Source organism: Pelodiscus sinensis, chromosome 4 (assembly GCF_052426305.1).
Source record: "Pelodiscus sinensis isolate ZL-2025 chromosome 4, ASM5242630v1, whole genome shotgun sequence".
In the NCBI taxonomy this organism is placed as follows: domain Eukaryota; kingdom Metazoa; phylum Chordata; order Testudines; family Trionychidae; genus Pelodiscus; species Pelodiscus sinensis.
The window spans coordinates 43749957-43765712 of NC_143055.1; the positions used below are offsets into that span (position 1 = coordinate 43749957).

At 39.1% G+C, this 15756-nt stretch overlaps 1 protein-coding gene across 6 annotated transcripts in view; it reads right to left on the reverse strand.

The window, feature by feature from the left end:
* PDS5A (PDS5 cohesin associated factor A) overlaps positions 1 to 15756 on the reverse strand; it is a 152618-nt gene that overhangs the window by 61113 nt on the left and 75749 nt on the right. For all 6 annotated transcript variants that reach the window (XM_025187940.3, XM_075930551.2, XM_025187941.3 and 3 more), the window contains exons 9-12: positions 12848 to 12963; positions 10367 to 10461; positions 6696 to 6841; positions 2222 to 2373 (exon numbers count right to left, since the gene is read on the reverse strand). In XM_025187940.3, coding sequence (XP_025043725.2) covers positions 2222 to 2373; positions 6696 to 6841; positions 10367 to 10461; positions 12848 to 12963 — 509 coding nt within the window. The remainder of the gene's footprint in view (positions 1 to 2221; positions 2374 to 6695; positions 6842 to 10366; positions 10462 to 12847; positions 12964 to 15756) is intronic.

Genomic DNA, 15756 nt, shown 5'->3' on the forward strand with positions numbered 1-15756 from the left:
TTAGTGACACTACATTTCTATGATTCTATGCTATACTGGCACTTGAAAACTTTTATTAAAGAACTTCCCAATATAGTCCTTGTAGTTTATAAGATTATACGTAAATAAAATACAGAAACATCTACTATAGAACAGATAAGCTTAAATCTTAAATCATACAGTTATATAATTGCATAAAAACATTTTTAAAGTTGCAAAAATCAAGCTCTAAAATGGAAAACAGTATAAAAAGTAAGGCTGATGTTTAACCTGAGAGAGAGAGAGAGAATATACACATGATCATATACGATTTCCCTGCTTTCTCTCCAGTTTTATTCACTGGAAAGGATGGATAGTGCTCAAGGATTGAGACTGTCATACAACAACTCTTTTTATCCTCATCCTTCAAAATGTAGCCCTGAAAACTTTCACATAAGAGTAACAAAGTCCCAGGGGAAAAACCAAAATTTGATTACAGTAATCAAAGCAAAAGACTACACTAATACTGGGTACCTCATGAACTGGATTCCCAATCTGACACATACAAGACATGATTTTCAGAGGACAAAATGTTAATAGTACTCTAAATGCTTGAAATATTATACAACATTAAGAAGTTAACTCTCCACAACACTAAATGTGAGGGTTGTAAGTATTCTTACATTAATTTAAATATGGGGAAACTGAAACAAGAAAGATACAATTATTTACCACACCATTTACCACACCAAAGAGCAAGTGAGTAGCAGAACCAGGATTGGAACTCAGTGACTTTTGGGTTCCAACACTGGTTCATCTCATCCAAATCAAACTGCTGTATTATCAGAGAGGATGAGCATTCACAGCTCTATACAATTTGCCCAGAATCACAAAAGGAATCTATGGCAGGGACAGAAAGCTCATCTCCTCAGCAGCGCTCAGTGGCCTTAACCATGAGAATATTCTGAGACAGACTCACAATATTCTGTATTATCCTGAGCAAACCTTATGGAATGAAGATATAATTTATTTATGAAGTTTAATCTCATTTAGGGCTAACATCTTTGGAGCTCATTACATTTCAGATGCAAATGCTTATTATGTACTATTGTGAGAGTAACGGAAAAACATGGTTAATACAATCAGTGGAAAATATGAGGAAGTTCAAAGATCTTTTTGGAACAATTTATATAAAGTCTTAAGAAACACACAGATGAGGGAAATGCAAATTCTCTCCCTTTGAAGCTAACCTTTTGCTATACAAAGGGTCTCTCCACTGGGTGTACTACTTAGTTGTTTCTGGAAACCCCTGTTCAAAGATCCCTGGACTGTATAAAAAGGCAACTGAATATATTATGAAGTTGCTTGTTCTGAGCTGAAGTCATGAGGTCGTCCCTAGGGTGAGGTATTAAAAGACTGCACTTGCCAGAGCCCATGTGAGAGTTAGAATGAACAGTAGTAAGTTTAAATAGCATTGTTTATTTTATTGTTTTTAATAGGCTTCTTCTGTAATATTTACCTTACGATTTAAGTAAACTCGCTCGGAAGAACTGGTAACTTATATCTGCAGCAATTACACCATTATCTGTCTTTCAAGAGAAAGCAAGCAGATATCTTTGGGCAACCTGTCTGCACTGGGAACACCACAATGAAGGCAAAGAACTGTCCAATCTGGGAATACCAGTAGGCAAGGAGGTGCATGTCTCCACTCAAGAGAGGAAAAACTGCTGTGAAGTTGAAAGCCAAAAGTTGGTGCCCTTGCTGAATCACTGAGGGGAAAATACAGGTGCAGTTGCCCATGACCTGCGACACACACTTTATCATCTCTCAGTCCTCTGTCTCATTCATCATCTATTCCACAATTCTAATTTTTGCAACAAGTGAGATAAGGATGCTACAGACAACCACCTCATTCACTAAGCAACATTGATTTATTCTTTGTATTATCCATCTTGTGCATGGAAGGAGGCTTGGGTCCTGTCAAAAAGTCACATCGAACTCCAATCTGCAATTTAGGGCAAGATTAAAATTACCACAACCCCTGATCATCCTAAATAGTTTAGAACAAGTAGTACAATGTCTTTATTTGGAGTGGGGGAGTGCTGAATTAATTCCAAATTATTTGCAACAATTGCAGCACTAATGTTTAAAATGTGCCATGAGTATCTTCTAACAAACTTCTTCAGGAAAGTGTACACTTTTGTTCTTCAGAATATTTCTTATAGTTATACAATTAAACTTATGAATGCTTAAGTTGACTCACTTGTCATCAATGCTATTCTGATAATATATGTGCAAAAGTTTATCCTTTATCCAGCTCACTTTCTCTGCAGCATCTTTGCCAGCCTCAGCATGAAGACAATACTTCTTGTATAGTTGGGCAAGTCCCATCATAGCTTCTTTTCTTACTCGCCACTTAAGAGAAAAAAAGTTTAATAAATATTTATCAGAAATATACACAGTAGATACTAAATGCAATGAAGTGAAAAAGACAAAGTTAACAGACTGTTGCAATAAACGCTCTGTCCTGGTTGCTTTCAGAACAGAATAAAATGTTCATTAAGTAAGGTATTACTGTCTCCTACATAATCTACACTGGAAAAATCAGTAGAGCCAATTTCTTCTCCAAAGAAGTTCATGAACCTGCAATTGTGCAACGTGTACTTTAAGAGAGAGTTTCTTCCACATCTCAGCTAGTCCTGAAGTCTGAGAATTCAAGGGCTTGTGACTGACAAATCCTGAATTTACTTTATTGAATTACATTAAACCTTAATGAACTAGCGTTAGTACTTTCAGGGTGTACTATATTAGAAATGCAAATATTTATGTACTATTGTGAGATTGTATATAAATTCTTTAGCAGAAAGACAAGACTAAGGCAATCTCTGGAAAGTATCAGGAATTTCAAAGGTCTTTTTGTAACAACAGGGCTCAGGGAAAGGGGGTTAAAGAACTTATATTTCCAGAATCCATGTTAGGACTATGGGTTAATTTTGGTCAACCCATTACCATACATGTATGCTCTTTTGTTGTTTTTAAATATTTTTTTCTTTAATACTGTTTGCCTAAAGGATAAAGTAGCCCTGCTTAGAAAGAACTGTGCAGTATAACTGGTGATAATCACACACTGGGGAGAAAGAAAGCAGGTGAACTCTGGGCAACTCATCTGTGCTAGAAAGCACAGCAAACTGTGCAGCCTGGAACTACCCCAGTCAGAAGGGAGACATACAGAGGTCTCCACCCAGAAAAGCAACGTCTGATAGGAAATACAGGTGCAAGTTCCCTGAATTGTGCCAGCACTCATTTTTTAATCCTAGTGTAACTGCAAATGCCATTATTCATAGTGTGTGTCTAATCCCATTCCAATTTTACTTAACTATTTGCCTCTGCACTGTCCATTCATTTTATAAAGCTCTTCAGCCTCCTCTTAGCATTATTAATGAATTGTGTTGTGGTAGTCCTCAGAGGCTCTAATTATGCTCATGTTTGTACCCCAAAAAGATTACATTTTTATTTTAAAAAATGAATTCTGATTTTAATCCATCATTGCATGGAAACTTTTCAAATCCTGGTTTGCACCTTGAACCACTTTCTATTTCTACTAACTACTTTTTAAGATGGAATATCCATAAAATCTATTATTTATTCTCATGCCCTTTATTGAGTTGAGAGAACTTTCATTTTGCCAGATAATTACAAATTAAAGACACCTGTTCTAAAACTGATAGCAAATGAACAGTTTTCTGTATCCACCCAGAGCCACATGGAAATTAATGGGGCTTTATGGGTGCATCCACATTGCACTGTAGCTCAAAATAAGACACACAATTTGAACTATGCAAATTGCATATCTTATTTCGATATAGCTTATTTAATAATTTGGCACGGTCTACAGAGTACCAAATTTCAAAATAACACGCTATTCCGAAACATCCCTTACTCCTTGTGGAATAAGGTTTACAGGGATGTTGGAATGGTGAGCCTGAAATAATGGGCTTGATTTTAAGATGTGGGATAGCTATTTCAGGATACTCTGGTATCCCAAAGTAGCGTTGCAGTGTAGACGTAGCCTACATGAACAGAGAAATTTCCTCATCAGTTGAAGATCTGGGGCCTATACCACAAAGAGAAAAATCAGATGTATGTTTTGCAATACATTTAAATCACAAAAGCAATTCACAGTTAGTAAATGTTGAATGTATGTAAAAATCAAGACACTATGACTCTGCTAGTAGGTGGCATGATATGGCATGATATATCTTGCAGATTTTAGTACAGAAAATTAAGTACACATAAAAATTGATTAAATAAGTTATAAAATGTTAATATCTTTGTGAATATTTGCCTACTTAGATGGCGACTAAAACTAAGAAAATAAAGCATTATAAAATATTAATCTTTCAAAAAAGTAATACAATAATATTTTCCACATTTAGAAATCTTGAGCTGGGTATTCATCAGATATCATACAGGCAGTGGCAGATATAGGGCAGGGCAAGCAGAGCAGCTGCCCCGGGCCCCGCGCTTCAATAGGCCCTGTGCACGCTACTTTTGGTTGGCTGCTGCCGAGGCACATGCGCGAAATGCTACTTCTGGTCGGCTGCTGCCGAGGCGCATGCGCAAAATTGTGCCTCCCCGGGCCCTGCGGCGCAGCCCTGGGCCCTGCAAAATTATCATCCACCCCTGCATACAGGAGACAGGAAGGACTGAGCTGTAAATAAGAATAAAAAAGGAAGGTGAAGGAAAGGAATTGGGAGGAAACATTTGGAAAAGTTCAGCTTTGGAAAGGTTCTGCTTAAGATCAATCAAAAGGAGCTATCAGAAGCAGCTTGAAATATGAAATTGGCAGGTTTGGGAATCATTGGCACAAAGGTATAGTTGAAACCATGGGAACTGAGAAGGGCACTACCAGAGAGAAAAAGGGAATGCAGAATCCTGATAAAATATTGTCAGCTGAGGGAGAAATTCAGATATCACAGCAATGGGTGTGGAAATAAATTTAGAGAGAGAAGGGACAATAAGGAGCTACTATATGAAAAACTGAAAGAGCAGTCAGTAGGGTACTGATCACAATCAAAGAAACCAAGAGAGAAGAGAAAGAAAAGTTGGAGAATGTGATCATCAGAGTCAAAAGCAGCAGAATGGCAAAAGAAGGATAAAAAGTGCTCTTTTCATTTAGCTTAAAAAAAAAAAAAGACAAATATCTTGTCAAAATCTTCCTGGGATACTGGTATGATTATTCTCTTTTTTCCCCACCAAAGTCTTGTCACTTGGTGGGACAACAGTTTCATGAGGTTCCTTTAGTTGTCAGAAAGGCCCTTCAGTTTTCTATTAAATCCGGGATGATTAACTATTACCAGCTTTCCCTTTTTCTCAATTAAAGCGCTATCTAAAACAGGAGCCAAGCAGGAGGTCAGCTCCCATAATGCTTTTGAATCCACCTTCAGTGGTGAAGGAAAAGTTAAAACTGGAGATATGCAGGTAAATGGTTAAAGAGAGAAGGGAGCTAGTCTGTTCCTGTAGTTTCTCATCCCAAAACTACTCACTACAATTGATAGACCCAACATTCTCTTCCTGATGAAGGGAAAAGTTCCTAACTGGCCTAGGGCTTTTGGCCAAATGGGAACTTGCGCCAACTTTCAAAGCCTGTCCTAAAACTTTAAGACGAGACGACACCACTGAACTTGGGAGTCTCCAAGACAAAATCGTCTGTATCAACAGAAAAGGAAAGCATTTGAACCATTTCTGTAGTGCCCTTTCTACAAGCAGAAAAAGAGTGCTCAAGGAGGACTCTCATGGATCAAAAACTTCCAGTTCCCCTATCCTGGGAGCACCATGATAATTTACACCCATGAAACAGAACAAGGTCAGTAGTCCACAAATTCTATACTATTTGAGTAGCTGAATAAAAAGGAGTAGCCCAAAAAAGAATGAGATAGAAGCAAATGGATGGATGTTTGTCCAGAATAAGGGTTTGCCCAAGGGGAATATGAACTGTGAAAAGCAAAGTATTGTCATCACGAGAACCAGCAGATACTTATGCAGGAGAATAGTTACATGAAGTTTAAATCATATGTCCAGAACTCAAAAGATTACTAGATTCAAAATAAGGTGGCAGTCACAAGCAGATATAGAATAAACCAAAAATACAAAACAAATTCTGATAAATGTTGAGAGCTCATGAAAGTTATGTAAATCTCCCTATTCACTTTGAAAGTATTAAAATACACAGGAGTGGAAACCTTTTAAAAACACAATGGTATACTATTCTGTGTGTCAAATAATTGTGTGCACTCTGTTGCCATTTCCAGTCAACTGGTCAATTTTTATTTTTCCCCAGAATTTAAGTCCAGTAAGTTCTTTTCAGATATGACTCCCATAAAGAAGCATTATCTAGAGCTGAAGTTAGTCTTCCTGATAAGTTCCTGAGAGGGCACCTGATACCTTTGGCCAGTCACACTGTCAGACCTCTGGCTGGTGAGGAGCTGATGGTGAAATCTGTAATATTCCTGGAAGAATAATGGATCTAATTTCCCTGATATATAGCCCCTGCTTAGGAAGACTGCCTGCATTTAGACTGCCTTCTAGTGAGTATTAATTTCATCACTGCATTCTAATAGCACAGAACTGCAATTCATATCCTTAATTCATAGAAGATTCTGGTTTTACCATTTTTTTTTTCTTCATCAACTGTATTTAAAGGTGGAAATGACTGCAAATAAAGTATTATACATTACCCGTTTGTCTAGTGTTCTTTCCCTTACAAAGCCAAGTAGCTGGTCATTGACTAAAGAAAGGTCTCTCTTTCCAGCAGTTATAATTGTAACAATGACATCATGTCTAATGGCTTCTTCTGGGTCATGTGATCTAACTTTCAAGTACTCTGTGACAATAAAAAAAGTAGTTACCATGAAGTGTCTACGCAAGTGCTTCTGATGCAGATATACCACACATGAGTTTATTAGGAAAAATTAAAACAATTACACAAACCACAAACAAGACATGCTACAACTATACCATAGCCTACACAGGAAACTGTAAATAATAATTCTTAGTCCCAAATGTTTACAGTACAAGTAACACATTAAAAATGTTATAAATTATTAAAAATTTGTTTTGAGTTAAAAAAATGACAATTCCAAATTATGGTTGAAACTTAACTGTGTGTCAATATTTTAGATTATGATGGTTGTAACACATTGTTTTATAATACCTGGAGAGACCATTATTTCACAGAAGCATGATCCATACATAATGGACTAAAAGAAGGATTTTATTTTAGTCAAAGCATAATTTCCTGTCAATTTAAACAGCATCATTAATATCTAAATATAGAAATTCTTACAAAATACCAATATTTAACTTAATACATTCATTTACAAAATCTTTTTACAAGATATTTTAAAAAAATTATTTGCAATAACATTCTATAACAGCTTACAAAGTGTTATTATGGTATATTATACAGATACCAGTTCTTCAAAATACATATCAGAATCTTTAAAACTATCTATTTCAACAGACTATATTGGTTTCATGACTTTACAGTTAGGTACCTTTTTAACAAGGTTTTTGTTTTGTTTTGTTTTGTTTTGTATTTACTGTAACGATTACTTCAAAATTGTTACAGGGCCATTGTGAAGTATTTATGGAATACTTCATCACATCAAATAATTGGCCACAACACAGCTCAAATTATGTAGTGTATGCATAGAACTGGACAATATCCAATAGAGACATTAATGAGCTCAAACTCATTTAGAATAATAACAAACAATATCTAAACCAGAGTCTCAAAGGGAGACTTATAATTCTCTAAACTACTAGCTAATTTATTGATCAGTTTAATCTCTTTTTGATAAAATTCTAGAGAAACACTGAATAGAAATTAGGGATGTAAAAAAGGTTAAAAAATATTAACTATGTAACTGATTCCATTAAATAGATCCTGCAGACTCCCAGCACCGATTGCCTCAGAACAGCCAGCCCTACAGGCTCTGTACTGCAGGCTTTGCAAGCTGCCAATGGCATCAGCCTTGCAGGCTCCCAGCACCACGGATTCCCAGAGGCTCCTGGTCCCGCAGGCTCCCAGCACCACTGGTCCCGTGGGAGTTTAACCTTTAACTGGAACTGGTAAACATCAGCCTATCGATTAACTGGTTAAAATCTTACATCCTTAATAGAAATTAACAAATTTATTTCCTGCATTAGCTGCAAATCACAATGCAAACTTAACTATGGAGCCACTTCTGACCTCTCTAATCATACCACATACCAAAATTCTATCTTGACACCTCCCCCTCCCATTTAGAGTCTTTTACCTAAAATACTTTGAATATACCTTTTTAATGAATATTACTGAGGCCTGGTCTACATTTAAATCTTAGCTCGACAGCGCTCAGAGCTATGGAAAATCTGCACCTAAGTACCACAATTACGCTGATTTAGTTTCTGGAGCAAACAAAGCTAGATGGAAGAATTCTTCTATCCAATCTAACTACTGCTGGTCAGGGAGGGGGAATTCCTACAATAATGAAAATACCCATTTCACTACTTCACAGGATTATAGCAAATACAGCTATGGCACTGCAGCTATGCAACTATAGTTCTCATAACACAGATACAAGCTGAGAAAAGACCTGGAGTATACACATGTCTGAACAGCAAACCATAGGCCATGTCTACATTACCAGCTAAACTGGCATCGCTGCTCAAGACATGCTAAGTCAATGGGAGAGCACTCTCCCATCAATGTCTGTACTCCATTCCTGTTGACATAGTACACTGTACACACCATTGTGTCACTAAATTATATCAACTTCAGTAATGTAATTTACATAAATGATCTAGCGTAACTTAGATCGATTTACAGTGTTAGTGTAGACCAGCCCATAATCTGGTGCATCAAGACTAGCAGGTGAAGACAGGCAAAACTAGTATTTTCTAGATATTCCACAATCCGTAGGCACAAGGTGAGGGTTAGCAAGAAATACTGCCTGATTCCACATTTCCAAAACATGTGAACCATTTAAAAAAAATACAGAACATGCTTGCCTACTTCATAAAAATCTGCTCATTCACCTTAAGTATTATTCAAACTGCTAGTTAAAGCAGAAAAAAAAATCTGCTGGGAAGTATCCTGACTTTCAGTGGTGCTGAGCATTCCGTTCCTACTGAAGTTAGTGGGCCTATTTACTCCTGAGGGCATTCTGCACCAAAAATTAAAAATTCTACACACAGAAATTCAAATGTTGTCAAATGTGGAGGCTCCAGCATGGCACTGGGGAGCACAGGCTGCACAGAGGTGGGAGATCACTCTGCAGTTCCTCCTTAGGACATGGACTCAGCAGTGAGGTTACACCCAACCCTGACATGGTGGAAGGATTGGGATTGCCACAGAAACATTACAGAACCCTAGCCCCCTATGTCAGGTGCACTAGATGTGGGCAGGAAGAAATAGCCCTGCAGTATCCAAGTGTGGAAGGCTTTAGTGTGGGGGGGGATCAGATGTGGACTGTGAGGGTTCTCTTTTGGGTAATTTAAGTGCAGGTGATTCAGTGGGAGAGATCTGAATGCAAAGGGGCTTGATGAGGCGTTCTGGCAAGTGCAACAGTAACAAGATTCTGCAGGGCGGTCCAGGTGAATGAAGTTGGGACTCTGTGGGGCAAGATGTGTGTGTGGGGGGGAGGAGACGACGACTCAGCAGGGAGTTCTGCATGTGGGAGTTTAGGGAGGAGGTACAGATGCTACGATAGCGGGGATCCAGTGATGTGGGGATCCAAGTGCACCTGGTTGTGGCTCAGTGGGGTGGGAATCTGATGGTGTTGGTGGCTCGTCAGGGTGGTCCAGGTATATTGGGAATGGGGTTTCGCAGCAGATGGGGAAAATATGCCCAAGGATGTTACTGGTCTTCATGTTATGTTCTTCCATCCCTGCTTTTCACCTTTTCCAATTTGTAACTGGCTTTAATGTTGTCTGCAGGAGGAATTTAATCTCTGGATCATGGGTTGGATTTTGTAAATCTATGAAAGCAGAGGCAGGAAAATGCTGAATACTTTTGAAAATCCCATTCCGCATGCTTAATGCTTATCCAGCTCTGTCAGGGCCACAATTTCATCAAAATTTTAGATGATCTGATTAAAACTAATTATACACAGCATTTCAGTTGGACCACCTTTTTTTTCTATAAGGCTAGCATCAAAACAAACCCAATGTTTTGAAATGCCTACTTTTTAAAAACTAACTCTTGTCTTCTATAGAAATATCTACCTTAAATAAATGCCTTAGTACTCCCCTTCTAGCACAGACAAGTCTGGTCTTCACATATTTTGGAATCATATTGCTACATACTTGAACAAGTGCATCCCCCTGCCAAAAATTATTCTAAATTTCAAATTAAGCATCTTACCAGTGAGGTCTTTTGCTAAATCCGGATGGTTCATTAAACAATGACTGGCAAATTTCACACTTTCTAATCTCACAGGGACATGGATGTCATTAAATCTAGAGGGATGGAAAACTGTTAATTTTTCAGATTATTTTTAAAAATCAATGTTACTCTTTACATTGTTACATAAGAATGGTAAGCCAACTGCATTAAAATAATTTTAGAGTACAAAATAATACATAAAATAGAATGTGCCTTAATATTCATTAGGTTTTCAAAAATGTAAAGTTCAAAATGTTTCTTGTGAAAAAAATAAGAGGCAAAAAACATCAGGATAGCAATAATATACCTTAGGTGAATAATATACTTAAATGTAGCCAGGATTATACCCCTGTAGTGTTGAAAATAAGAATCCTTTAATATACTGTTGCATTTAAAACTTTTATTTACTTAAAAAAAAAAAAAAAAGAATGTGGACATGCAAAAAAAAAAGCCAACAACAGAAAACACATACAAATGTTAAGAGAGAATGAAGTATTGTATCTGAAGTATTTAATATATAAGAGAAAAGATGATTTCAGGTATAACAATGCATCATAATAAACAAGGCTCTTATATTTTTGGATCTTTTTATACACAATCCCTGGCCTTGAGGCAATCTCTTGTAACATAATTTTCAATTATTTTTTATTTTAAAACACTTTATATGGATCAAAGATTCCCTATTTTAAAATTCCATGTAATGTCAATTGTAAGAATAGCTACAATGGGTCAGACCAATGGTCTATCTAGCCCAATATCCTGTCTTTCAAAAGGGGAAGTAAATGGCTCCACGATACAGAGGCAGCAGCATGGGGGGACAGCTGGGAGCCAGCCTGTGTGGGCAGACTGCTTGTAAGCCAGCTCCCTGAGAGCGCCGACTCCCATGAAGCCGCCTGTTCCCCGATTCTCTTCCCCTATGCTGCTGCCTCTGTATCAGAGCTCCTGCCTGCTCCCTCCTCATACAGAGGCAATAACGTGTGTGGGAGGAGTGGTAGCTTGCGTGTAACCATGAAGGTTAACCATGTATCCTAACACATCCCTAACTTCCAAAAGCGTCCAATACCAAATGCTTCAAAGGAAACCAACAGACTTGGTGATCATCCGCTGTTGCTCAATGCTAACATCTGGCAGTCAGAGGCTCAAGGACACTCAGAGCATGCAGCTGACCATCACCTAAGAGTCACAGAGGGGCCCAGGGCACTACATGTGCATCACGCACCCAGGAGCGGAGCCCCCTTAGGCGCGGGGCCCCATTCCAGGGAATCGGCCAAATTGGCCTAAAGCCGGCCCTGGAGGGACCTATCCTCTCGGAATATTTCTAATTCTTTTAAAACCCAAGAATAGTTCTGTCCTTCGCAACATCCCCTGGAATTAGTTCCAAAGGCTGACTCTGCATTGTGCAAATAAATACTTCCTTTTGTTTTGTTTTAAACCTGATGCCTATTAATTTCTTTCAATGACCCCTGGTTCTTGTGTTATGTGAAGAGATAAGTAACACTTCTTTATTCACTTTCTCCACACGATGCATGATTTAATACACAGCCCCTTTTGTCATCTCTTTTCCCAGTCTTTTTAATCTCTCTTCATAGAAGCTTGTTTCATACCCTTAATCATTTGTACTGCCCTTCTCTGTACCTTTTCAAATTCTCATATAGCTTTTCTGAGATGGGAACAACTAGAACTGCATGTTGTATTCTATGTGTGGGCTTATTGTTTTACATAGTGTCATTATGAGATTTACTGTCTTATCCCACCCTTTCCTAATGTTTCCTAATATCCTGTTAGCTTTTTGGGTGCCACTACACACTGAACAGATCTTTTCAGAGAACTATCCACAATGACTCTAAGGTCTCTTTCTTGAGCATTAACAGCCATTCCTTCATTTTGTATTTTCCAATATGCATTACTTTGCATTTATCAACAATGAATTTCATCTGCCATTTTGTTATTCAGTTGCCCAGTTTTGTGAAATCCCTTTGTAAATTTTTGCAGTCTACTTTAGACTTAAAGATCTTGAGTCATTTGGTAACATTTGTAAACTTTGCCACCTCACTATTTATCCCTTTTTCCGAATCATCAATGAGTATGTTGAACAGTACTGGCCACAGTATAACTCCCTGGAGGGCAAAGGTATTTACTATTCTCCATTCTGAAAACTGACTATTTATTTCTATCCTTTGTTTCCTGTTTTTTAACCAGTTACTGATCCACAGAAGGACTTCCCTGCTATTCTATAACAGCGTAAGAGCCTTTGGTTAGAGACTTTGTCAAAGGCTTTCTGAAAGTCCAAACACAAATATGTAACAAACCGTCCTGTACAAATAAAAATAAATTAACTATGGCTTTTGTAAACAGGGAGAAACGTGGGAAGGCGGGGGGACTGTTTCTTATTAACAGCGCTATTAGGAATTCTTAGCGCTTGTAAAAAATACAAATTCTGAAGTTGGTTTGTTTTCTCACCGTCCAAGAAAGCATTGCCAGAGAGGACGATTTTGTGTTGCTAGATCAGAATCTTTAGAACCAAATAGTTTAGCTAGGAGTCGAACAACAGCCAAACGCTCTTCTCCATCATTACTCTAAAAATCAAAAAGAAGCAGATAAACCATTAATCATTAACTGTCCAAATTCAGCTATAAAGAAAGTTTTGATTTATCATGTTTGTACTCATTTCAGTACAGAATTCCTCTCTACACTAATCCCTCTATAATGAGTTACCATGTTAAAATATTTACTTTAATTAATGTAATTAACATTTCTGATAAATGAAATTTAAAGAATTGCAGGTTAACACTGCTTTAGGCACTAATCTGTTTTTCATTGTTAATATTTGGTTATTTTGTACTTTACGGAGGTTTAAAATAATATATATTACAGCAATGAATCACTTGTATAGATTTATCATATAGCTGGAATCCAGAAATCTCCGAATATGTCCTACACAATGACTATTATACAAGGGGTGTTAAGGACTAGTCAACTATTTAATAAGCATTTGGTTATTGGATAGTCTGTCGACCAGTCAATTTCCCCTTTTTACTCTCCACCCCTCTCTTCCCTCCTGAGATAGAGGCAGCAAAGGGGGAGAAGAGGTACTTCAAAGTGGCAGCGCCACACACCTGATCGGGAATCAGTTATGCAGTGCTGCAGCTTTGAAACCCCAAGGCGGTGTTTCAAAGGGGCAGCCATTGCATCACTGATCCACGGCTCAGCTGTGCAGCACTGCCCCTTTAAAACTAAGTGCTGTGGAGCTCAGGGTCAGTTGGGGACTCCCTAGCTGACTCCCGTTTCTGGGGAAATGCCGCACAGAGCCCGAGATCAGTTGGGGAATCCCCAGCTGACCCCCAGCTCAGCTGACCCCCAGCTCAGCAAAGGTGCTGCTCCTTTGAAACGCTGCCTCCGTATTTTGAAGGGGCAGCCATGGAGCCTGGAGTCAGCTGGGGACTCCCCAGCTTATCGTGGGCTCCTCGTGGCATTTCCCCAGCTGACCCCAGACTCCATGACTTTGAAATGCTGCTGGGGACTCTTGTACATTTCAAAGCAGGCACCTGCATGCAGCCCGGAGTTAGCAGGACTTCCTGCTGGCCCCAGGCTGTACATGGAGTTCCGCAGGGGCTTTTGTACATTGCAAAGGAGGAATGTGGAAGTGCCTATCGACTAGTGGAGAAGTTGATGGAAATTCCATCAACTACTCAACTAGTCAATTAACTGTATTTTAACATCCCTAATTTATATCAGTATGAGTAATATATTCAGAAGGATCCCACTTCTGTAAAGTACTTCAGCACATGCCTACTTTTATCCATGTGAGGGAGTGAATTTGAAGTCATTAGGGCTACTCATTCTTAAAGTTAGATTTGTGCTGAAGTATCTTCCTGAATCAGGGACAAAGAAAGAAAAACAGACTAATTGATGTTAGAGAACATTAGTGAGAGAGACCATTGAAAGAACATTAGAACATTTGGCACCTTTGATCTAAGCAGGCCCACTGGTAGTGAGCAAAGAGAGGCATGAGCCTAGACCAATAAGACTCCCATTACTGGCGAAGGATGGATGATCATCCTAGTCACACCAACATCAGTCCCACAGTGATAGAAATGTAGCCGTGTTAGTCTGGTGTCAGTTCAATGCCAGTATCTTGTCCAAGCTGGAACCAAACCAAGTGGATTTGAGCATTCGAAGGCTAGTCCTGTTGTAAATATCTGACCCTACTTATGATTGCATGTTACTATAAATAGGTTTAATGATTGCTTCAGCATTTTAGGCAAGTTTGGAGTAGTTGTGTAAATACCATTCCAACTTTGAATTTTAATAGAGGAATTTATGGTTAAATTGACATTGTGTAGTATTAATAATAATAATTTCAACATATGAACGTCCAATGGGAAGAAGTGATGGAGGTCTTTTTATATCAGATTAGCTTGATGAACAAAAGGTGGGCTCTGTCTCCAAAGGTGGTGTTATTGGAACCATCAATGTGGAAATAGCCAGAGTAGTAGAAGGAGTAGGAGACAGGCTTTTTTCATAATCTTTGTGGACTGACAGTGTCTGGCGTTTCCAAGTAAAGACTTGTTTTGATAAAATAGGAGATTCCAGATATGGCAGGATGAGAAATCCTCCAAAGTCAGGCTTTGATGCTGGCAGTATATGGGATGGTCATCCATCTTTCACCAGTAATAGGAGGTTTTACTGATCTAAACCAGGAGTTGGCAACCTACGGCACGCATACCATAAGCAGCACGCTAGCTGATTTTCACTGACACGCGAGCCTCCCCACCAGATCTGTACGCAGACCATACAAGACTGTCCTGATTTTAACTGCCACTGTTCCTTGTGTGGCACAGCAGGCTCCTCTCCCACCCCCCGCAGAACGTGTAGACAGCTCCATTGGAGTTTTTCTGGTGGGCAGCTGGGTCAGTTTCCAGTGGCACGCATTTTCTGGCCACTACACCACCACCATGCTGCCCTCTCCCTGCCCTTGCAAGACAGCCTCTAGTGCGTGGGGCCCCCAGTCCGGACACACTGCCTCCAATGGGCCTGCTTAGAACAAACATGCCAAAGTGAAGATGGTTTCACTCTTTGAAGCCCGTGGATTGGTATCATGAACTCAATGAGCTTTCGAGCTTCCCAGCACTGGGTGCTAAGGGTCATACGATCTATAGGGCAGTAGTTTTCAACCCAGGGTTCATCTTACCTCTATGGCAGGAGTGGGAAACCTCGGGCCTGGGGGACAGATGCGGCCCTTGGCTTGCCTGGATTTGGCCCATGAGGCTCTGTATTGGGGAGCCCGTACTGGCACTCCAGCCCTCCCAGGCACCCACCCACAGAGCTGGAGCACACAAAATCTACTAGCCTGTGTCCCCACCCCCCAG